Raw genomic sequence first — 24,802 nt, forward strand, 5'->3', positions numbered from 1 at the left:
ATATATATACAGTGTACTTCCTGGGAGGAAGCACGGTATCTCACACTTTGAGAAATGAAAAACTGAGAAGATCAGCTGATTTCTGTGAATAGGTTGTTCATTGCCTTTTGCTATTAAAGTGCTAGTAAAAAAACTCCTACACAATCATCTGGCCAGTATCTCTGAACAGATATATTATAAACACTAAATGAGATTCAGGTACTCTACAAGGTGATAGCTGCATTCTTCATCACAGGATGGGTCAGCATGCCATCAGCTGCAATCAGACCCTGAAGGTTTTGGCTTCTGTGCTAACATTGCTAACTCTTAAGTTGTTCTGCTTGCAGAACATGTATTGGGAAATATGTTTGTTAAAGTCTAACTTTATAATAACTTATATTTAGAAAGCTAATTTCCTTTTAAAAGTTTATATGTAAATATTTTATACAAATTAAAGACAAATCAAAAGGCATTTGTTAGAAAATCTCTATGATGAATTGTAAAAAAAAAAATCTATACTCATGAGATTATTTTTCAACAGCATTATCATAGTATTGCATAGGTTTAGTCTTTCTTTAGGGAATAAACCAGTAGTTAAAGATAAGCTCATACAACTGATTTCCTTTGAACCTTTTTTCCCCACCCTTAGTTGACTATCTGCATGAAACTGCAGGAGCTGTACTGCATAAAAAGACCTTGGCTCTATAAAATAAAGCTTATGTTATGTTTACATAATGTTATATTGAAAGCTTTGTGTATTCTGTGTAAATCATAGTTTGTTTACAACTTAGAGAATACATGAGAATAATATATTTAGTCTTGAGGAAAAGTTGAGGGAAAAAGCAAGACACTTCTCTGCTCTGTTAATGCAGAAGCATTCTGTTCTAACAGAACCATATGCTGTACAGAAACATTTTTCTCTACATAATGCATTGCAGTTCCACTTTGCTTTACTGCTGATGAAAATGTTGTTTCTCAAAATGAATGACTTTATAAGCAACTTTGAATATTGCAAAGTAATTAGAGTTTGAAAATTCCTGTTTATTTTCCATCATTTCCTGTGTATGGATACGTAAAGCTGGTAACAAGTCAATATAGAAATGTAGATTATTGATGTGGAATGTAGGTAGTGCAGATTTGGTGCTGTCAGAAGAGGCACAGCAAAAGATCCATGATGGTCTGTGCTTGTCATCCCAAACCCAAGACTGCTGTGGGAGCAGCTGTAGCTCAGCTGATGGTCTCAGAATGAGGACCAACGAACAGGAGCCACGTGTTTCTGGCTGCCCCTTGTACAGAGTGCCAGTTCACCCTTGCTGATGCAAGTTAAGGAGTAAGGATTACAGTGGAAGGATTTGGGCCTTTAGAGTTATAGAAAACAAAAGTTTAGCTTTTAGACTATGTTATTCTGACAGATCATATAGTATTTAATAGCAGATAACACAAGGAAGGGATTGCTGTGTCTCCATTGTGAAGTGAATCTAAGCTTTATGGCTTTTGTGGGGAGTGGAGGTTCTTCTGAGGGACTGACTTTGATTCTCAAAGAGGAAAATAGGTATATCAACAGTCTGCAAAACTTTGCTTCAGTTACTTGGAGCCTGATAGCTGAGTTTCTAAGTCCTTTGTTGCTCTTGAGATCTCCCAAAGTCTTGGTTCTACAGTTAGAGCTGAATCTGTTAAATCAAACCTGAAGCTCATCAGTGTGTAGAGTAACAAACACAGATATATTTGAAAAGCAAGTCTCAGCCCAAACTCAGTAGGAGTTAGTAGGCTGATGACATTACAAATATGCAGTGTAAATTTGAATGTATGAGAGCGACACAAAGTTCTGTGGTGCTGAGGATCCTGAAATTCATTGCCGATATGCTTCATTAGGTAGATAATGAATTTCACACATTTTGGGACCTAAACTGCCAGACCTACCATTATGTTTTTGCATCAGTAAGTATGTAAGTCTATGAAAGCATTAGTATCTGAAAGCTGCTGTACTTGAATAATGCTAATAGCATTCTTGTTTATGTTCAAAGAAAGTAGAATATAATTTCACTTGTTTAATGTCCCATTTTTAAATACAGACACAGACAAGTCATTTCTTCTGATTAAATATATTCTTAAATATTTTGTAGGTAGGTGGATTACTACAAAAGCTATTATCCATGGACAGAAATTAGATATATATCTATAAAGTATTTTCCTTTTAATAGTTTAAGTAACCAAAAGCCTAGAAAAACATTAAGAGACAGTTGGGCAAAGATAAATACTAAAATATCTAGTTACTTCTAATTAATCCTTACATTGCTAAGAAAATACAGAAACTAAGTATTTTTTCCTGATAAGTTCTTTGAAAACTTTTCTATAAATTTTAAACTGAAACAATTGGATTACCTACCTATTTGCTCATCTAGCTAATCAGATTAGGCTTAATCCTGTGGCTTCATTTTGGGTACCTTCCATCAGTCTAAATATCATTTCTAAATCTAATTGAAGTCTTCATAATTGCATTATGAATATTTAAGAAAGTATCTAAATTCAATAATGCAGTATATATTTTCTACATACAACAAAGGAAATTGAATTAAACAAACATTTTGTAAGATGATTAGATCATTCCAGCAAAGAAACCCTCTCTTTTTTCAGTGAGTGTGATGTTATTGTGAAGTTATTTGTTTGTATCATACAAATATGAGCATCTCTGCAGAAACAAAGATAATTTAGTTCACTTCTAGCGGCTTGTCCATATGCATCCTGCTCCTGGGATCATGGGATAATCACTGCTGACTGCATCCCAGTGGGTCAGTGGGACTGGGGGTGCCAGCTCATTGCTCCAGGAGTGTCCTGCTCTGCTTCTTAAGGCTCTGATGGCAGCAGAGCAGTATGAGAAGACCATTCTCTAATCTGTCCCTCTCCCTAGTCAATACTTTGTGTACGTGCAGGTACATATGTTTGTTTGTTTATGTGGATTTCTAGCAAAACTGTGCTTAGGTTTGTACTTATTTCATACTAAATTCTGAAGAATCTTACTTCTCTCTATAGAAAGTGTTTATTTCTCACATCAGAATTTTACAGATTGTATCGTATTTTAAAATGCGAAGCAAATGCTCTTCCACATCATGCATAGCATGTTCTGTTCCCTTTCTCATTTAGGGAAAAAATTATCATGAAAACTTCATTTGAGAGGTGATGAATACTATATACATAAATGTTCTATAAAAACTTGACAAACTGTAGAATGCTTTCTGAAGGACCTGTTTTCCAGCTAATAATCTCTTGCATGCCCTTCTTAGTGCTCAGTCATGGAAGTTGTTTTTCACTTGGGGTAAGAAACTGATTTCTTTAGAAGTGCTACCAGCTTGGTCTGGTCTCTAACACCCACTCTCTGCAGCAAGGTAAAAGCATGTTAACAGTGGTGAAGAATTAGTCACTTGGTGCTTAGTGGAAACCACTTGACAGTTTTCTGCTCAGTCTGTTTGATCTGACACTTCCAAAGGAACAGAGTGACCTTCATTAGTTTGATCATATGAAAGTGATTCTTAATAAAAGAAAATAAGCTCTACCCTAACAAAACCAAACAAAATTAAATCAGACTTGCAATCGTTGGAAATACTTAACCCCCAAAAGTATCAAACTACAAAAAGAGATTATGACTGTGTTTACAAAAAAAAACAAAACACATTTAAATCTCTTGAAATCCCTTATTGCTTGTTGTTCCTAGCATCTGAGAAGCCAAGGAAGGTAACACTCTTCCTCTCAGGGCTTTCATGCCTTGGTGTGTCTTTCAGGTGCATTTTCATTGCTCTTCATCACCCCAAACAGACAACTGAAGTCTGAGTGCTGCTTCTTCCTGGTTTCCCTTGTAATACCTTTTATCTGTTCTTTGAATCTATAATACTGCCCAATAATACAGAGGATTACAGTTACTTTCTTCTTCCCAGGCATTATTCATTCACTTGTTTATAGACAATTTAATATTTGTACATACTTTCTAGTTTGCCTGGTTTTTTTGTAAGACACAGGCTTTTAAAACAAATCTGTCATTATGCTTTATGATACATCTATGATAAGGAATAATCTTTCTATAAATACCTCATTATATTAATGGTGCATAAAAGCAATATCTGGCATTGTACTGACATAAATGGCAGATTTCATATGAGGCTAGATATTCTGCATTGCCACCCCACCATTAATTTGGGGTTTATTGTCTAAATCTGCTCAACACATGACTGACCATAAAATGTCTCGGGTAACCCATTATTAGTGGGTCTCCATATATTTTTTTAAAGTGTTGCCATGACTTTCTAAGGTCATTGTTTAAGAAGTATCACTTTTATAAGCCACTGAAACAGGTGAAGAGAAATATTGCTTTACAAGGAAAGGTGAAGGACAGCTGTAGCATAAATTACTATCTGAGTAGGCTGGATCCAACTGTTCTCTACTGTATACTCTGTCCTATCCAGCTCCATAATGACTGTCTACAGGCAGCAACTTAGTGGATGTTATAACTGTTCCTGAAACTCCTTATGTACCTCAGCAATTTAAAAAAAAAAGTTTTAAACTTATCCTCACTTGACTCTTCATCTACTGTCCATACAGCCCCATACTAGACACTGAAAATTCACCCTAGCCCAGCCAATTAACTCTACCCCAGCCAAAACCAGCACAGTCTCATATGTTCAGTGTAATTTTAAGGATTTTATAGAGTCCTGACAGTGGAAATATCCCTTTCAAAGCTATGGTCAGAGAGTTAGCCTGAAAGAACTTTGTACTGAGACTCCTCTGCACTCCTGCTGCTGTATAAAACACTCTTCAACAGGCTGATCAACCTGTTCCCGTTAGTACTGAGCCAGAGAAAGTCTTTTATATGTTCCAGTGCCCTAGCACAAAACCCCTGTGATGTGCAGAATACTTTAAAAATTGGGTTCTACAGCCCAACATTATTTAATAGCAATTGTCTGACCCTTCTCATCTGCACTTAGTAACTCCTTAGCTGCAGGTGAGGGGTTTGTGGGTTGCTGGGAACAGTTCTTGCACAATATACATTCAAATTGGAATTTCTGAACTTTATTGTTTGGCATAAACCTTTCCTTCTGTGGGAAATGTCCTACTGAAGACTGAAGATGGACAAAATGCATCCTTAAAAGACACTGATTTACACTGTGGTTTCCATTTTGAAAGTGAACCTCATATTTCAAGCTTTAGAGGCTTGGGGGGTTTTGTTACTGAAAAATCAATAATCCACATTCCAATGGGAGCATCATTTAGAAGTAGGAAACTAATAGTTAATGAAGGGATTTTTATGTTACATTAAACTAAATGATATTGCCATAATTATAAAGGCCAATGGAATAAATTGTTTCTACATATTTTGTCTTAAATGGTACTGCACTCTTTGCTATATTCTAGCTTAGAAATGCCAGATTAATTATGTAGATGTCATGATATGTTTATCTGTAACTGAAGTACTGTGTTAAATGATCACTCACTGGTTCAAGAAAACATCTTCTTGTCTTTTTTTTCTTCCGGGGGTGGGAGGGGTAAAATTACCTAGTAACTTCCAGAACTCTTCGATTCCAGTCTGTAATGAAGCAGAAGTATTACACCTTATCTTTTTTTCAGGGAGATAAGCCAAGTATTTTGATGAGGAACTGTTTTTCATCAATTTTGAGCTTGTGTATTCATAGTCACTTGTGTAAATGGGCTCCTGAGATGTTCTGAATTCAGCTCTCATTATGCAGCCTCAATCCTCTCTTGGGTGGGAGAATTGGTCATCGTGGAATCCCAGAACTGTGGTATCTGACAGAACTTAGTCTTGCTGCTAAAAGCACAGTCCCTCGATGAGTACTGCTAGTATGGCTTAGATACAAACCTCCTGAGACACTATGGAACCGATACATCTATAAATATTTTGATTTTTGGTGATAAGAAACATCAACATTTCTTATTAAAAGTAGCTATTATGAAAAATTAATATAACTGTAGAGCCAGTTTTCTTTAGAAGCTGCAACAGAGTTTTCATTCATTTTTTAATCCTCTCTTCCCCCCCCAAAAAAAGCACCAAACCCCAAACCACCCACACCAACAAAAAAACTTACAATGAAACAAAAATAAGTGGGATTTTTATCTAGATTTTTTCATGAATAGCCGACATAAACAAGCTGTTATACTCTTTCAGCAGTGTACCAAAATCTCCAGTTGGCCAGGAATCCAAAGATAACACCAAATGGCTCAGAGTCTAAGGGGGAAGAAGCTCAAGTAGTGATTTCCAAGAAACTGATGGCAGCTGTTGCTGCTGCTGCCAAACATGTGGCACCAACTGTGGGAAGTGTTAGGGCAGTCTTTGTCCCCTGAACCTCAGCACAGCCCCTGGGCCACATGCTGCAGCTACAGCAGGAAGATTCTGCTCAAGGAGTTCACTTCTGTCATTCACCCTTCCTGTAGACCACAATGCTTTGTTGTTTCAAATCTATCCCAGATCTTACATCAGAAATCCTCACCCAGAGAGGGCACAGAAATGAGTTGCTTTGTACCATGAGTATACAGCTTCCTAAAATGAGATGAAATTTAAGTATTTGGGCCTTAGGCTGTCGTTGCTGTGCTCTGATTGTGCTTTGTGTTTTCCAGTTCTGTCTTTTTCAGTTCCTTTTGCTTTTCCTTTGGCTTAAACATGCTGCTGTATGTGCTTACTCACAGTTTTTCTCCCTAGGCTTCAGCAGGGGATGCTGAAAGGTTTTCTTCTCTCTCTCTAAACCTCAGCTGAGTCCATGGAAAGATCTTTATCCCTTCTTCTGGAAGAAGGAAGAGCACTGATAGGTAGAAGTCTCTTTTCCCTGCTGAAGCATTTCTCATTCAGATCTTTAGGCTCACCATTCTGCAGTCAGCCTTGCGGTGAGAGATTCAGTGTTGGAACTACCTCTTGATGATTATTTCAGTTGCTTTCTGAGTATTCTAGGAATCTCTCTTCCCCTCCCTTGAAGGCCTGTGAATTTTCAGTGTAGTGAGGCTGTCTTCAAGAAATTATTGAGAACCTCAGGAAATTGGAAAAAAAAAAAGCCTATTCCTTCATGCAGTGCACAGATTTTATTGTCTGTGGAGTTTTGGGTTTTCTTTTATATTTGTCAGACTTCGACTGCTTGGACAACTAGGTCTCCTGGTGTTTTTATGTTACTGTGGATGAGCTGATGCTGGATGCTAGCCAATGCTTATTGTCAGTCATTTTATTGATTATTAAGTTTTCACAAATCACATTTCTTTCAAGTAGTGGCTAAAGCTAATTGTTATTTTATAATTAACATCAACATATGCTAAAGTTTTTTTAGCCTTTGCAGTTTGCTAACATTTGTCTTAATGAAAAGTATACCCATTAATTGTATCTTGCAATAAATCTTTAATATTACTGAAGTCCCTAAAGGATTTCTTCTTCAGAAAATCTTAAGCCTTGTGTTGGTTTGGTAAGAATGAAGGATTATTGCTGATATTTTTTCTCTAGGGTTGGACTCGATGATCTTTGAGGTCCCTTCCAACCTGGTTGATTCTGTGATTCAAATATGCTCCTGTTTCATGATGCTTTCTGAAGCATGAACCTGTCATTTCTGGCTGCATAGGCATCAAAACCCCTGCTGAGTACTGTAGTGTCATACTGTGTCACCCACAACAGTTTATCTGGGTTGGGTTTTTTGTTAAACTAATCTTAGATGCAATTGCAGCCTAAAAGTACAGGAACTCTCCAATATGGTCAGTTCTAGACAGATTTGAGTTAATTTTTTCCCTCCCTTTAAAAAAAAACCAAACAAAACCAAACAACAAACCCCAAACTTTTAGGTGATTCAGCTTTTGTTTTTCCTTTGTGTTTCACCAGTTGAAAAGATACAGAGCCAGTGGGATGAGGTGCATGGATATCTCCAAAGCCGGAGGCAACAACTTCAGGAGATGTTAAAGGATTCAACACAGTGGCTGGAAGCTAAACAAGAAGCTGAGCAGGTTCTTGAACAAGCGAAAGCTAAGCTTGAGTCGTGGAAAGAAATTTCCTACACCGTGGAAGCTCTGAAAAGGCAGAACACTGAGCTTAAGGTCAGTACTGAGTATTAAAATATTTCTATATGAGTTAATTAGATTGTTAAAGAAAATGTCCTCTAACTGTTGTCCTCTGACTATGGATAGTGCACATTAAGAACAATCTTCCACAACAAATTAGAAAGAAATTAACTTACAAAGTCTGAAATATGTGTCACATAATCCTTGAATATGAAATTGGTTTTAACTTATCAGTCATAACAAATAGCTGGCTGATCTTGCAGGAAGACCTACCTTTTCAGCATAATTCTTTCTCATCTCTCCTGTTTCATGGCCTTAGCTGCACTGGTACTGCAGACTGGACTATCCTGTGGTGTTGGTTTGGCTGTCTACACTGTCAGTGAAGCTGTATAGATTGTCTGGAAGTAGCTGAGAGAAATGGGAACAAAACAGCCAACTGCAACAAACCAAGTGGAGATATTTTGAAAATCTGGCATTCTAGATTTGCCACAAGATGATCTCACTGGGTTCAGCCTTGTCAGAGTTATTAATTTAAAAAAAATCTGAAATGGCTGCTCTTGTGATTTTGGCACACATGTTGTCCCATTGTAGGGGATGAAATGTGCACCTCTGTTAATTTATGTAGCTGAGCTGTACCTCAAGTAGCAATGCAAATATTCTCTAGTGCATCAGTTTTTAAGTTTCTTGTTATGGAAACAGTTGTTCTTTGATGACATTCTTCATGAATTAATTTAGAAAACAGCTGTTGAAGATTAATAATATCTCATTTTCTAGTTGGGGAAAACCAAGATTGAAATCAACCAATTATCAGCCTTACATAGTGAGTCCTGCCTCCATGGGAGAATAGTTACTCAACTATTTTCTGATATGTTCTCCTGTCCTGCCCACCAGAGTTTTGTGGGGTTTTTTAACTCCTAACACTCAATGATTTGGTTAAAGTCTGTGGACTTAGAACAGTCTTATTCACACAGCTGAATGAACTGCAGTGAAGAATAGTGAGGTCAGGTCCTCATCAACAGGTTTTGCTGCCAGAGAAAATATATGTATAACATCATGATTGGTCTTCAGCTATCTCCATCATCAGCTAGTTATTGCCTTTCTGATATTTAGAAGTAGATACAAATCTGTTGGCATTTGTGCTTGCTCTTTTTTTTTCTTTGCTTGCCTTTTGGAAGCACAGACATGTTCATCAGCCCATTGTTTTAGGGCTGAGGTGCAGTTGAGTTTCCTCATTAAAGGTTGTACCATAAGGGCCATTGTTTGGGAAGGGTGGATTATGGTAAACAAGGGCAATCACTCACTAATGCACTGGAGAGAGTTATAGATTATGTGTGCTACTGTCATTCAGCACAGAGGACTCCCGTTTGTCACTGTCTTCCTGCAGAGATAGAGTCCTGGCTTCTGCCCAGTGTTTGTTTAAAAAAAAAAAAAAAGAAAAGCTTCAACAAAGTCGATGTCCCAGCTCTGCAAAGACTCAATTACAGAAAAAACAGTTCTGTCTTATGTCATTGTGTTGTGGAGTGTCTTATGTCTTGAACACAAATTACTTAACTAGGAAAATAATTGAAAATATTGCTTTAGAAATGGATTTTATGTCCAATTTTTTACAAGAATATATGAGGTTTAGATGAGATCTATCCAAGAGTGTATGCTCTTTAAGAAAATTATGGGATTTTTCAATCAACATTGTCCAAGGAGAGAAGTAAGAGCTTGCTGTTCTCCTCCATCCCCAAAGGTACAGGGAAAGAATGCCAGGATACTTATTCATGGAATATATCTCTGTGTATAAACAGAGTTTTTAAATGGAGACCTGCAGATTCTTTTCCCTCTTTCTGTATAAGCACTTGGGCTATCCATATCCTCAGCCATTCCCACCACAGACTGAACGTGATGTCTTGTGTCAAGTTATGAATGCTGATCTATAATATAATTTAAATGTCACAGCCTGTCCATCTTCATTTCCTGTGCCCTCAAGGTGATACGACCATCCACAGGCTCTACTCTTCCAGCCTGGTTTACTTTCATTTTTTGCTTTTGCTTAGCCTTTCTCACTCAAGTCCAGAAGAAATTCCCCTCTGTCTTAGAGACAGCAGGGAGTGGGGGACTGGCAGGGTGGGGGAGGGATGTCTTCTCTTTTTTCCCTTGTCTTTTTTCAGTTTTGTGCCAGACTTCCTAGAGGAATTATCTTTGTCTGCCTGTAATTTCTGTTGTGTCAAATCCCTCATGAAGGTTTCTCAGATGTGACAGCATCAGCTATTGTGTTCATGCTTGAGATAAGGGGTCATGAATTCTAAGGAAAATTGAATTATTTTTTTTTTACTTTAGCAGCTTTATGGTTTCTTCTGTATAGTATTATCTAAACTGAAGGACCTAGAAATACGTTAAGTTCTCAAAATAAATTCTTCAGGCATATTAATTTTGTCAGCTTTATATCTCAACACAGCTTGGTATGAGAAAGGAGTCACCAAGTGTTCTTCTGATTTGCTTGTTAAACAGTTTAAGTCTACCCAAAGACAGCTGAGTCAATGTGTGTGTTCCCCTCTGCTCTGAGGGAGCTTTTAATCGCTGCTTGTGTTGATATTTCTGTTAGGCCATACCTATACATGAGTAAATGGTAAACTCAGCAACCACAGTCTTCTGATTCTTTATTGTTTTACAGTGCCAGCATAAACAAAAAATCTATAACTGTCTTGTATTTGGGCAATGATGTTTTTAATAGAATTTGACCATTTTGTTTCTGTACTACAGCTAAGAATTTACAATATTACTCATTCAAATCAGAAACTAATGCAGAGCTAATTTGCTGAGGATTAAAGCATTTTTTCATTCTCGTTTTTTATTTTGCTATTTGAGAGCTAACTTGGTGTTGGGTGTGGAGAATCAGAGTATGGCAATCTGGCCAGTGAGAGTCTTTGCCATTCAGCCCTGTTTGTTACTGTTCATGAAGTGATGACTGCAGGCTGAAGGTTAGAGGTGTATAAATAGTGCACAATAGTACAATGAAGTAGAGTCTCAGCTTTTTGTGTTTTTTTTAATATTCCAGGGCTTGACAGTGTACTGCTCTGATTTTAGTAAAACAATTAACAATTAAGTTAATGTTATTGACTATGATGCAGACACTGAAATAGAATTCCTTGATTAAGCAAATAAATTCTTTAATTATATAAATAAAACATGCTACAGATCTACAGAAAGAGGGCAAAAAAGACAGCCTGATTTTCCAGATTTCTGGTATATAACAGAACTGAATGATGCTGTACATACATGTGGCTATATCTGAACTACTGTGCATCACTGATTTTGTTCCACTGGGCAATCCTAGGATAGAAGAAAGCCCAGCTCTAATTTTGTTACTTGTGTTTCATCAAGGATCCTTAATTACACAGACTTACTTCCTAATATCATCAACTAGTGTCTTCTAATTAAAAATTATCAACAAATTTATACCTAAGTAGCATGATAAATGCACAGCCTTAATTCTTTAAGCCTTTTAATAAACTCAGCCAATTCCAGTGATAACACAGGCAAAGCAAAGAGAATGCTATAAAAAATGTCCAAAAGAAATGAAGGTAATGAAGCATTTTCCTTTAAAGAAACAAACAAGTGTGGTCTTAAGCAGCTAAAAGATAAACGAGGCCTAAAAATATCATAAGGCAACGAGGGGACTAGAACAATGCCATGGCTTGAGGTCTGAAGTGTTCGTTGCAGTCAGGTGAGGTGGCAATGAGTGGGACTCGTGGGACAGAAGGTAAAACGAACCACACTTCATTCTCTGCACACAGAGGGAACTTGAGTCATGCACTCCTCAGAGTTCTTAGAGAACCACATCCCAATTTCCAGCAAAACAGAAACCACAGATTGTTTCCCTCAGCACAGCTCTCTGTATTCATCATTTCTTTCCTGACTGATGACCTAGTGTTGATAGTGTCAGGAAGTTAATGGATTAATGTTGAAGCTGATGGTGAGAACAACACTTTTGGTAATAACCTTGTAATGGATCTTTCTCCTTTTTTAAAATTTTTTACATTTTTTTATTATAAAATAGAGTTTGAAAGCTTTTATAAGGTCATTTATATTCACATGGGGCAAAGAGAATTTCTTTTCAGAGTTTACAGGCCATTAATTTACAGTGCAGGCAAAATGTTATGGTAACTTTTCTGTGTAAAACAGTGAACAGTCAGTCTGCTGTGGTACTCTGGAAAAAATGTACCTGCATGCCTGTGTAATTTTAAACAAAGAGAAGGGTCGAGCATCATAGAGATGGATAGACCTAAAGGTAGAATAGATACTTGCTATAAAAGATTTACAAAACTGAAATTATAATGATTTTAGAGTTTATTTAAATTTTGTGTTCTCTATATTATTTTATTTGTGTCAATACTGCCATTTATGTATTTATTGTTTATAATTCTGGCAGGAAATGAGCCCAGTTGGGAATCTTTCCAAAACAGACACCTGCCTGTGTCCTCCTCACCACTCCTGACTATGTTTCCTTTCTTAATAAAGGGGAATGACTTCCCCTGAATGAAAAATACTTTGGGCAGCTTCAGCTTCAGTGAGCTTGCCCATGATGTGTTGGGATGGCTTTCAGGCCTCCTCCTCACACTGGATGGAGGAACAGAGCCCTTTGCTCAGAGCAGGTACCCAGGTTTTGTCAGCACCTGAGGGTGACAGTGGCTGAGGAATTTGCTTCTCAGGAAGGAATGACACAGGAAACAGAGCCAATACATGTTTTCAGTTTTCAGTTAGGGAGAGGACCCAGGTGTTGAAGCAGCTTTTTAACAGGTAAAAGTTTTGGGGAAAAATCAACCCCCCCCAAAATTCCATCTGGACTCTATTCAGAGATAAGCACATTTTGGTCCCAGTCTGCATCGTAATCTACTTACAGACCTGCTGAAGCTAAAACATCAATGCATTAAAATATTCAACATCTATTTATTTTTACTTAGTATTTCGACTCTTTCATTAGGGATTACACATGTAAGTTCAGCTTTGTGTGGAGAATTCCTTATCTGAATCAAAACAAAAGGAATGTTTCAAAAGGAATACTGATTTGGGAGAATAGGAGAAAAAAAGCTTTTTTTTTTTTTTTCCCCTCACAGCTGTTTCCTGATTTCTGTGTTAAAGCACAACAATAAAGACGGTCAGATTTTACTGGTTGTTTTTTGTTGACAGCTTCACATGTTTACAAGCAACTTACTATTTCCATTTACAAATGCAAACTTTTTTTCCTGCTAGCATTGTCCATATTACTGGCTAGCTGGAGTCTGCCTAGTACAAAAGTAGAAGTAGACAATTGATTATCTTTGCTCTTTCATTGTGTCATTACAAATTATGGATTAAATATGCAGCTCCAGTGCATTTATGTGGAAATTTGCTCTGAGAAAAAGACTAGCAGGAGAGAAGCAGAGAGCTGGCTGCTGGCTCAGTGAGTGCTCTGGATTCCTGTCTGCTCCTCCAGGGAGGCAGCAGGCCTAGGTGGGGAGAAGACAATGAGCATGAGGAAAGTGAAAAACAAAGAATCATCAAGATTTAAAAAGCTTTCTTAGTATTAAGAGTGTAAATTAGCATTATAAAGTAGTATTTTGCTGTATTGCAGATTTAGTGCTGTTCCAGTAGATGGCACTAATTACATAAACAATTCAAGAAAATGAACTTTTTTTTTTTTTAAAAAAAAACCCTGAAAGCACAGGTCTTAATTGTCCAAATCTCAGTATTATCTCACAGTATGAAAAAGAAAATTAGACAGAGCATATGATTTCACCATATTTTCCATCTCAGTGTAGTTCAACATCACAAATAATAGTAGTTTGCATAATACATAATGCATCCATCTATTTCACATTCCTCTATTTCCAATCAGTGTGTAACAGTTTGAGCTGTCATATCTTACCCAGCATTTAGGAATTGGCTGCTTGGTCCTCTCAGAGTTTAGAAGTAGTCCTGTGGTCTTACAACTAAAAGAGTTTAAAACATTTCAAAAGACTGACCTTCATTACCAGTAAATCTGTGCAAGTCCTTTTGCTTTTCTTGCTTTTTTTATTTTCATATTGATGGTGTAAGTTGATCACCTCCTTCTATAGTAGTCATACCATTTTGTGTTGCTCCGAGGTTTATTCTTTCTTTCTCTTTTTACTGCAGCAATTTTCAAAAGAAATACGACAATGGCAAATAAATGTAGATGTGGCAAATGACATGGCACTGAAGCTGCTCCGGGATTATTCGGCAGATGACACCAGGAAGGTGCAGCTGATGACAGATAACATGAATGCGTCGTGGGCTGCCATTAATAAAAGGTAGGATATGAATTCTGCTGTTAAATTTGTTGTTAAACTTCAGTAACATCCATTGTCCAGCTTTGGTTGCGGATTATAGAAGATGTAACTTTCTGAAGATTACATGATTGTAGTGAGAAAGGATGATATATATTCTGCAAAATTTTATATGAAATATACCTTTGGAATACCGTTTGATTGTCTCAAATAAAATACTGCTTCCTGCCAATTTTCCTCTGCTGTAAACAGTGCAACTGACTCCAGCTGATAGGTTCTGTATTTTAATATATAGATTTCTATGCACTAGAGTGATTTGACTCATAAACCAAGTCTGAAGATGACAGAAGTCTCCTACTGGAGTACGTTCACAGTAGAAATGCTATCCTGTACCTTTGAAGAAAATCTCAAGAAAGTTTTTATTAGATCTGTGATCACATTCTTGATAGTATTTCACAGCCTTGCAGTGCTTGGATTTGGTACCAATTCCTTACTAAAAGCAATTTTTGCAGCTTGACACCAAATTGTGAATCATCCAATAAGCAATCTATAAGATCAGAACATACTGCAGAATAAAATTACTTTATAGTAGTAAGAGTTTTAAATCATTGCACATTAGATGGGACGTGTAAAAATGATATGAAAGCTGTTTTAATCAGTATCTTGGATTATGTTTTACAGCTTATAACTGAAACTAGAACTGAATTAGATCTTAACATGTTTTTAATTAAAGTCTATTAACAAGGCCAGAAAAGTCAGTTTAGCTAAATATGCAGCAAATTCAGTAGATCTTCTTACATAATGGCAGCTACTTAACTCACTGATGCATGCAGGAATGTATTGCCACTGGTTTTTATTTTGATATGTATATGAATGAGTCACTTTATAAGCATTTTTTCTGAAGCAGACTTGCAACTGACTTAAGACCCTGTACAAATGAGAGAAGAGATACTATTGATGTCCACTGAAAGAAAGGCACTTAATAATTTGAAAGCTGAGAATTGTTTAAGATTCCCACACACCACTATCTAATTCACACCACCCACCAGTTCCTATGCTCAAGTTCAGTGGAGCTCAGGCCACACGGTGGGTGTTGAGAGCTTCCAGTGCTCAAGATCTTTTTTTGGCTCCTGAGACAAGAAAGAGGACACACATCAATTGAAACTCGAAAAGTAACTGTCTGTTCCCCACTCCAGGTTCTGGACAGCAGAGAATCATTATAGAATTAGATATATGTGGTCATTATTAGTTTAGGGAGGTAGAGATGGAGTGGCAAGGTGGGTGTTTATAAACCTCTTTGGAAGACCTGAGGTACCAACTACATATTTAAATTAGAATGGTGTTAATTTTCTAATGCAGCTGGTTGTATGAACACCTTGATGTTGCTTGACAGCTGGACACTGTGAAGTGCAAATGACCAAACACTCTGAAGACATAAACAGTACAGGAGAATGATGCAGATCTGTTCCCTATGTAAAAGCATAATATACAAGTAATTATAAGCATGAGAAAGATCATAGTCTAGATTTTGTTTTTGAGCAGCAAACTATTCCTTATCCTTGGTTGCTTGTTATAAAAATACAATTGTTAGAATTGAAACTTGAACTGTATGTGAAGTTTGTAAGGATCATTTTATTCCCCGCACAGAAAGAGCTCAATCATTCTGCTGGAGACAGGTTTTCTTAATATACTATACCTGTCCTACTTCTGCTTTGCTTCATGGCTCCTGTGGTAGTAATCACATTTACTTTACAGTTGAATTGCATTCTGGGTGAGAAAAACTGCATTTATACATCAGCAAGAGCCAGAAGTGTGAATTGTGTTGAGTAAAGTTTCATAGTTGGTTTCAGTATCTAGACTGTATCTGGGAGCTGTCTCTGAACAATTCATTTGCTCATTTAGTCTTGGTCTGCTCAGGTCAAGCAGCAAAGAATTCAGTCTCCAAGCAAATTCAGCCTTTTCTTTGCATTCTTCTGTTGTTTTGAAGCTTAGTTCATATTCCTAAAATTGGTATAGACCCATGAGTATGCACAACTATTCTAATTCTTTATGCAGACACACTTTGAGCTCAGTGAAACAACTAAATTGAAAATGGAAGTGGCCCTGGGAACCTTGTTTCCATGGGAAGTCTGTTGACACGTCTGTGCCTCCGGTTGTTGTCGTGGCTATAGAGTGTGGATGGCAGCAAGAAACCCTTGCAAATGTGTGACTGCAGATGAAGATGACAGCTGTCATTTTCTGATGTAGATATTTTTTTCACATTAAAAGTATAGTATGAGAATTTTCATTTTTATCATGTTGTGGTGATTTATTGATTGTTTTGGAAATAATTTTCCCAGGCTCAAGAAAGTAGACATGTAGAAAGACTTCTCCTTTACAACCAACATGTCATGCTGGAGCTTGTTATTTGCACCAGTTTAGCAATGGATATTAATGTACAATTGCAAAGACTGCTGGAAAACATTGTACTTGTAGGGCAGTTCTTTTATTATGGGAGAGATGTTGATAATACATTTACCTTTGTTGCATCTACTATTTAACAAAGTGAATTTTCAGATTAAATATTTGTCAGATGTTGCCTTTGAGAACTTGTCTTGCAGTCTCAGTTCTTTAAGAACTTAAGTACTTTTACTTATTCAGTCCAACTATTCACATTGCATGAAAGTGAGTCTCTTCAGGTGTCACAGCTGAGATGTCAAGGACCAAATAATTTTATACAATTGTTTTATACAATAATTTTATACAATTGACTATTGTTTTGAATAGAAGAGACAAAGTTTTCACAAAAGCATTTAATCTGGAGCTCCTCTGGAAAGTCCACAAGAACAGTTTCATTTTCATGAAACAAATTTGTCTGTCCAATGCTCCATACTTCCTAGAAGTTACTCTTCAATACAGTTAGTAATATTAGCAAATTCTAAAGAAAAGCTCTTTGTTAGCTGCTTGTGATGCAAAAATGTTATGCCTTTTGGGTATCTTTGAAGTTACCTAAGAGTTGTTTTCAGATAAAGGATTAAAGTATTTTTTGCTTTCTTCGTTCCCTTCAGTTACCTTTATTTTAAACAAAACACTGTACTCTCAAAAAAGATTTATAGGAAAGGTGAGAATGATAAGGTTTAGATGCTGAGTTTAATTTGAGGTTGGTTAGTGGTTTACTTGTGTCATCTCTTAACACATGCATTTTTTTAAAGTACACTAAAAGCCATTTGGTGCAGAGGGATTATTTTCTGATTGTAGATAAAAGAGAGGTTACCTCTATGAAAGACATTCTACTAACAGCCTACATTATCAAACAAATATTTAGGTACAAAATGTAATCTCAAGTTTATCAGCAATGACATCAGTTAACATTGCTTTGCTATTTTTTCTTCCTAATGCCCCTAAGAATGATGACATTTCATTCACATATAGGAAAAAAAAATTATACAAATGTAAATAAAACTACCAGGTGAAGCTCCTATAATCAGGAGATCCTGAAAGTCATCTTAGGTGCTTATATTCTAGCTTTACCTTAGCTCTGCTCTCAACTGAGTGTAGTTTTTTGTCCAGCACTGACATCAGTGTGTGGATCCGAGGAGAGAATTGAGTCGATGTTGGCAATTGTTTGTGGTTTCCCTGGGGAGAGGATAGTCCTGGGTATGCAGTGCTTTCAGAGTGATGGGGGGATATGCTGAAAAAGCAATGTTACCCAGAGTATGGTGTGAATCATCCTTTCCACCTTTGTGAACACATTCCTGTGATTTTTGAGAAACTCTCTTAGGATTAAGAAAGAGGAAAGAGTTCTTGAGTTATTTCAGGAGAGGGAAGCATCACTAATACAGTACCTGATGAGAAGGATCTGTGTATCCTTGTGACTTCAGGGACATGTTTGTTAAAATTTTTTACCATCTGAATAAACTTGATGTTCCCACCACTTGAAAATACACACACATATATATACTGACTATAGTCTAGTACCTTTCTCACTTGCAGAATGGCAGTAGATGATCTGTAGGTCTGCTAAGTCCTTCCACAGACAAACAGAAATGGCCTCAGAGAGACAAGTGTTACTGGTTTTTATTTGAATTTAAATTGAATTTGGATTTTTTCAACTTGTCTGTCCCACAAGGGATTTCCTCAGGTTTCTAGACACCATGAATTCAGCTTATTGAGAGTTTAGTGATTTTGGGGAGTTTAGTGATCTAATGTTAATGGTTTAATTATAGACAATTAAAAAGGAGAATAAGACTGGCATTTTGCAAAGAGGCCTTCACCTTCAAATTCGGAGAGCAAGCCAGCAATAAAAACTAAGAAGGAAAAGTGAAAGTAGAATGCTTAGAAGACCATTCCTTACTGCTCAGACAGTTGCTATTTCCACCTTTTTTCCCCATTTTTTTTCTCATTCTTGGTTTATATTTTGGTCTCAAGAAAAACAGAATTCTGTTGCTTTATTCTTTGTTCATATTTACTGTGTGGTAAATGCTGTTTATTCCTTTGTAATGAAAATGAGAACAGTTCTTATGTCATAGAGAAATGCAACTGGACAAAATCATTAAACAGTTTATGGCACAGAATTTTAAAGGGAGAGCAGTTTATGGACAAACTTCAATCATAACCCAAGCTTAATGTGGACATTTCAAAGAAATATTCCATTAGAAAAATCTTCCTCTTTTGCATCTGCAGGAGGTGCAGGCAGAGTAATGCACTAAGGAAGACTAAGTTTGATTTTGTGAGAGAGAACAGAAATGTCACTCTTTGTTCTTACTCCATTAGAAGATTAAGACAAATGTGTTGGTTTTTTTCTTAAAGGTGAGATTTTCTCAAGTAATTAGAGAGTTTTAGTCTCTGTTTGAACAAGAACAGAAGCTAATGCTCCGTGCCCTGAAAGTCCAACCTTAAATCTATTTCCTATTAGTCTGCAGATAAATTTACAAACTATAGCAAACTAATTATTGGTCTCATCCAAAGCATATAGAACAAATGAATGTCTTTCCTTTCCCCTCAATAGACTTCTTATCAGGCTTCATGTCTTTTAAAACAAACGGAACAGAAATTAATAAAGCTGATGGACTAGCACAGTGCCAGAAAAAAAGGAATTTGACCTTAGTTGTCATCTTTTGTTTGCATTGTTATTCTTGTGATAGCCTTGTTTTGTTTTCCTTGGATTTTTGTATAGCTTCTGGTCAGCTGCTGTGCAGGTAGTCATAGATTCATAGAATGTTAGGGGTTGGAATGGACATTACAGGTCATCTAGTCCCAACCCCTGCCCTGGGTAGGAACACCTCCCACTAGACCAGACTGCTCAAAGCTTTATCCTCCCTGGCTTTCAGCACTGCCAGCTTCAGGCAGTTTAGAGAGAATTCAGCTGCCTATTAGATGCTTAGTTTCTCTTTGGAAGTTACCACCAAAGGTGTCAATTTGACAAGAGTGGTGCTTGCCTTTGTTTTGTGGCTGTGTTTTAACTGTGACTGAAATTTCCATCGCATGTTTCTATACAAACTCCCAAAGAAATTGACAAATGATGAGGAATCATTCATTATTCCCAATGAGGATCAGTGGCACAAGAGGCTGATGGTTGTGACTTTTGCTGACCGAGGCAGAGACCTGGGGAAGTAACAATACAGAGGGCAGTTTGAAAAGCAGTAGAATTAGCAACATCATTTTCTTGCATGTCCTAGCATAGGCATGGTGAGAAATCACTGAGAGGAGAGATTCAACTGGTAAATCTTGAGCTTTTATGGTGTATCTGATACAGGTGCATAAAAGGGGAAACAGTAAGTAAGCAAGAAAATTGTGAAAAGGGAAAGATCAGTGTGTTAGTGTTGTTTATCATCCAGTATCAATCACATCTTGATCAATACCCCAGATTTAACTGACCTGTGATACATTCCCTGACAAATTTAAAAAATGTAGAGTTCTTCCCCAGCTACTAAGCACTATATCTCCTGCAAACTCTAAGAGCTATTATCTACTGCAAATGATAAGAAATAACAGCTCTTGGAGCCATCACTCTGGCTGGCATTTCTGCAGATCCTGCTTTGTGTGAGATACATAATCAGTTATGTATCTGATAGATATCTGCTTAAGCACAGTAGTGCCTTGTGGCAATGAATTCTACAGGTCCACTTCTTTGTGGATAAAGAAAGAAAAAAGTATTCTTCGTACCTGTTTAAAATGTGCTCCATATTTCTGAGGTTCCATTTCTTTACTTGACACAGTGTATAGTAAAACCAAATTTTTTGGAAGTACCTAAAGGGCCAAGCTTGCAACACCCATTTTTTACTTTCTGCAGTTTATCTTAGTAGTATTATGTGTTTTCTATTTTCCTTATTCTTTTTATTATTTTTTCCCTTTACTTGTATGATTAGTAATGTTTTTAATTCTTGTCAAGTTATATTTGAGTCTAATTTAGTGGGTTTTCTTAAATTCTAATTTGGATGCATTTTCTGTACCCCACAACGTGACTTATATTTGCAGATTTGGGTTATTTTTTGTTTTAAAATCTAATTATTAGGGTGGTCAGGCACTGGAATAGGTTGCCCATGGAGGTGATGGAGTCACCATCACTAGAATTGTCTAAGAGGTGTCTGGATCTGTTGTTGAAGGATATGGTTTAGGGTTGGAGTGGAGTGGCAGGTTAAAAGTGAGACTTGATGGTCTTAAAGATCTCTTCCAGCCTTGATGATTCTATGATCAGTAATAGTAAACAGTTCAGAAATTTCCATGAGTTCTTGGTGCTTGGAGCATGTCTGAGGTTGGTGCTTCAGCCATGTTCATTAGTTAGTGAGCATCTGTTGATGAACCATATACCTTTAATGATTCCAAGAGGGCAGATTTATTTTTGGTTTTAAGTTTTGCAGTGTGGTTTTACTCCAAGGGAAGGGAGGCAGTTCTTCAGGACTTCTTTCTTTATTCCTGTGGGAACACCAGCAGAATACACTTGTTCAAATAAAATGCCACTAAGAAACCTTAGTTCAGATCTGCCCTTGGTGACACCCTTTGTTGTACTGTGCTGGTCCTTTGGAACTGTGGACATTTGTCACTGTTCCTTCTTTTCATGCTGAGAAAAATAAAAGTAGAATCATCGAACACTTTTATTAAATTTTGCTTTGGCTAAATTGGTTTTCACATCATCTCACTGCTTTAGGCCTTTTATGCCTGATTTTACTCTCCTCTGTGCTGGCTGGGACATGGTACCCAAGCCAACATCAGGAGAGTGAGTTTGAAATGGACATAAATATTTATTCCTTTCTTCTTATTACTAGTAATCTTTCAGATGCTAATATGTATTGGCATCTTCATTAAGCTGTCTGTCTTGATTTAAAATACTAAATTCCTTCAAGGCTACAGCTAGTTCAGAACCTAGCAGTGTATACTGAGTTTAAATCTTCCTTGTAGTGTCTGGTATTTTGAACACATCCGTTGAATATTTCAGCTATCACATTCCTGATGATTTGTTCCATCTGGGTTTATTCACAGTCCTTCTGGGTTTGCCATCTTGCCCTTCACGCTCTTTCTCCAATGGTTAATTAGTGCACTTAATAACACATCCTTCTCCTCCCCTGGGGCAGACTCCTAATGCTCAAGGTTGAACCCTATTCACATTAACTACATTATATGCTCTTCATCTCAGTTTTGTCTTATTCAAGAGGTTTCTAGAACAAAGCTCTGTCTGTGAGGGAGACTATGGAGTCTCCATCCTCGGATGTACTCCAAAGTGTCTGTACATGGACCTGGTAACCAGATCTAGAGGCCTTGCTTGAGCAGAATTCCAAAGTTCCCTTCCAAGATTCACTGTGCTGTGACTCTGTGATCAAATTAATGGAAATGAGTGACTGTTGTCACCTTTTCATGTTTACTATTGAATTCTCTCAGGATCAGAAGTTAATAGTGTTTCTTTACCCATACCACTGTCAAAGTTACATTCTTTTCTATTCTTGCATATCTTTTCTAGAGAGTGAAAGTAGAGGCTGAATACTTTTTTACTTAATTTTATTTTCAAAAGTATTCATCTGGAAAAATGTTTGTAGCTATGTCTTTGCATTCCTGGAGACTTTCCCACCTCCTCGTGATGGATAAGAGTTATTTCTTGTAATATCATTTGAGTATGTGTGCTGCTATATTTTTTTCTCAAATCCTATTTACCAGAGATGGTTATGTTACACAGAAAATGGATACCAAGTTAGAATTTTAGAATGTATTGCCATGCCCTCTCACCTGTGAAAAACTATAAATGTAAACATATTTCATGGAAGATGAGGTGGGATGCAATTTTTCAGCTCATTGGAAAAAGCAGAAATAAGTCAAGGACTGCCAGCAAGGTTTCAGTTTTAAGATATGATGACGATTATTGTGTCAAAAACAATCATTAATGTAATCCCTGAGCTGAAGAGCCTTCAAGTTGATTTCATACAGGCTTTTATTTAGATTTAGGCTCCTATTCAGAAATAAGAGCAGCTAAGTAGGAATGGATTATTTTTAAAGTTGGGGTTGGTTCCTTCTGTGAAAAGAACAGTATTGACAAATCTTATTTCATTGTGTTGCCACATACAAGTCAATTGAGTGTTTATTAACCGTTTATACAAGATCATTTTAAACATATCTTATGGTTAATTAGCAGAAAAGCTAGAGGTATGTTTCCTTTAAGGTTCTTACTTTGTGGATTTCTTTGCATAAGGTAAAGTAAAGCAGAATGATGCACCAGTTACGTGTTCGTTTCCATGACAAACATTTGGAATGTGACTAGAGAACAGGTAGACAGACATATGTTAAGGAAAAGAAATGCATCTCCCCAGACCCTGGATTATTAGTATTGCTCTCTATTCTTGTATTACCTCTGGTTGTAGTTCCTGTTGTTTTACAATCTTTCTGCAGTAGATCTATTTTAATCAGATTATCTCCTTATGGTGGAGAATTTATTCTGTATTTCAGTTTTCTGTAGTAGTCTGAAACCTCCTGAAAAGCAAAGAATAACTATATAAGGTGTGGAGTGGGTCCTTACAAATAATATTATTGTCTTAGATTGAACAGATCTAAGAAACAACAGGCACTCTGCTGCTTTTTTTCTTGCTCAGATGGTGACCAGGTTTGGTTACAAGCCTCTTCTGATTGAAATAGTACAGAGCTGAATTTTTTTCTTGTTAGCATTTTAAACAAGATGTTTTCAAATATATTGAGTCAATCTGATCTGTCAGGATCTTTGTGTACCCTGAATACAACTTGAATCCCATGTTTTAGAGGGGAAAAAGTAGTATCTGTGTGTTTTTGTAATAGTTACTCTCATTAACTTGCATGGGCCAAGAAGAGCTGTAAGTGCTGCCAGGGAGGTTTTCCAGCCTGGGAGCTGAGGCTTCTCACTCTAGCATGGCAGCAAATCTCTGTTCTGTCAGACCACTGAGCTCAGCCCTCAGAGACTGACACTTGCAATGAGAACTACACTAACACTTTAATAGTATCCTTTGTGAGCCCTAATTGATTTCATGTAATGCCATCAGTGCATTTCACACTCTCATTAAATCGAGATGTTTCTACAGTAAGTAAGGCTAAGGAAACAAGTGCCTTTAGAATATAATTATTTTCATAATCAGTTTTAATTATACTTCACTGTCTTAGAAGCAAAGATTTTATCTTACTAAATTGTAGCTGAGTCATTAATATGCTGTTTATTAGATGGCACTGTTGACTGCCTTGGAATTTCAGAAGAATTATTTATTTTGGAATGCAAGGAAAACTTAATTCTACATATTATGGACCATGAAGTGTGAAGAAGACTTAAACAGAACAATAATCTCTTTGCTTCTATTGGTAGAGTAAGAGACCAGTTTTGTCCCTTTGGTTTTAGTTTTGATTTTAGGATTTCTTCTTTTTCTGAGTTCTCCTCAGTGTCAATCCCAGCATGATTAAATGTTGTCTGCCTGTGTGTTGTTGAGGCCCTGGAATGCTATGAGCATTAGGCTGGGATCTGTTCCGTGGGCTCAGAGGGTTGTGGGCAGGTGCTGGAGAGGTTTGTGAGGTTGATTGTTCTGGTTTTGGGGTTTTTTTTTGCTTTGGGGTTTTTCTGTTTACTTGTTTGGTTTTTAAGATACTTATTTTTTTACTTGAGTGAGCTCATCGAAATATTATTCTGTACCTGCAAGTAATTTTTAATGATACTTCATATGTCTGTGATTATTGTATGTGGCTGAGATTTCCTTTCCTTTAACCTGATAAATGTTCAGGTCTACTTTCTGGAAAGCAATTGATTTTAACAACAATTTATCAGGAGAATAGAAATCACAAGTAAAAACAAAATCTGTTTTCAATAGCATAAAATACAACCTGTAAATTATTTTAGTTACGAAGGAATCTCCTTAGTTTCATGAATGATTTTTCTGTAGCTCACTATGTGATTGTGATAATCTGTGGTTCCGATGACTATGGAGAAAATGTGCACATCTATTATGTGTTTATATATTCTTGACCTATGCGAAGGCACAAAGACAGTGAGTCAAAACCAGTGGAGGCAAGAAAAGCCTGTTAGAAAAAAATTCCCTCTAACTCTTTCC

At 36.8% G+C, this 24,802-nt stretch overlaps 1 protein-coding gene across 1 annotated transcript in view; it reads left to right on the forward strand.

Annotated features, from left to right (window-relative positions):
* Positions 1–1,466: 1,466 nt before the first annotated feature.
* The window catches only part of LOC103802517 (dystrophin-like), a gene marked incomplete at its 3' end in the record, with an annotated part of 103,606 nt that continues 80,270 nt past the window's right edge, over positions 1,467–24,802 (forward strand). The window contains exons 1-4 of the mRNA XM_009074999.1: positions 1,467–1,636; positions 3,261–3,292; positions 7,832–8,043; positions 14,149–14,303. Of these exons, the coding sequence (XP_009073247.1) occupies positions 1,467–1,636; positions 3,261–3,292; positions 7,832–8,043; positions 14,149–14,303 (569 nt within the window). The remainder of the gene's footprint in view (positions 1,637–3,260; positions 3,293–7,831; positions 8,044–14,148; positions 14,304–24,802) is intronic.

The sequence above is a fragment of the Acanthisitta chloris genome, unplaced genomic scaffold, assembly GCF_000695815.1.
Source record: "Acanthisitta chloris isolate BGI_N310 unplaced genomic scaffold, ASM69581v1 scaffold23735, whole genome shotgun sequence".
Classification (NCBI taxonomy): Eukaryota; Metazoa; Chordata; class Aves; order Passeriformes; family Acanthisittidae; genus Acanthisitta; species Acanthisitta chloris.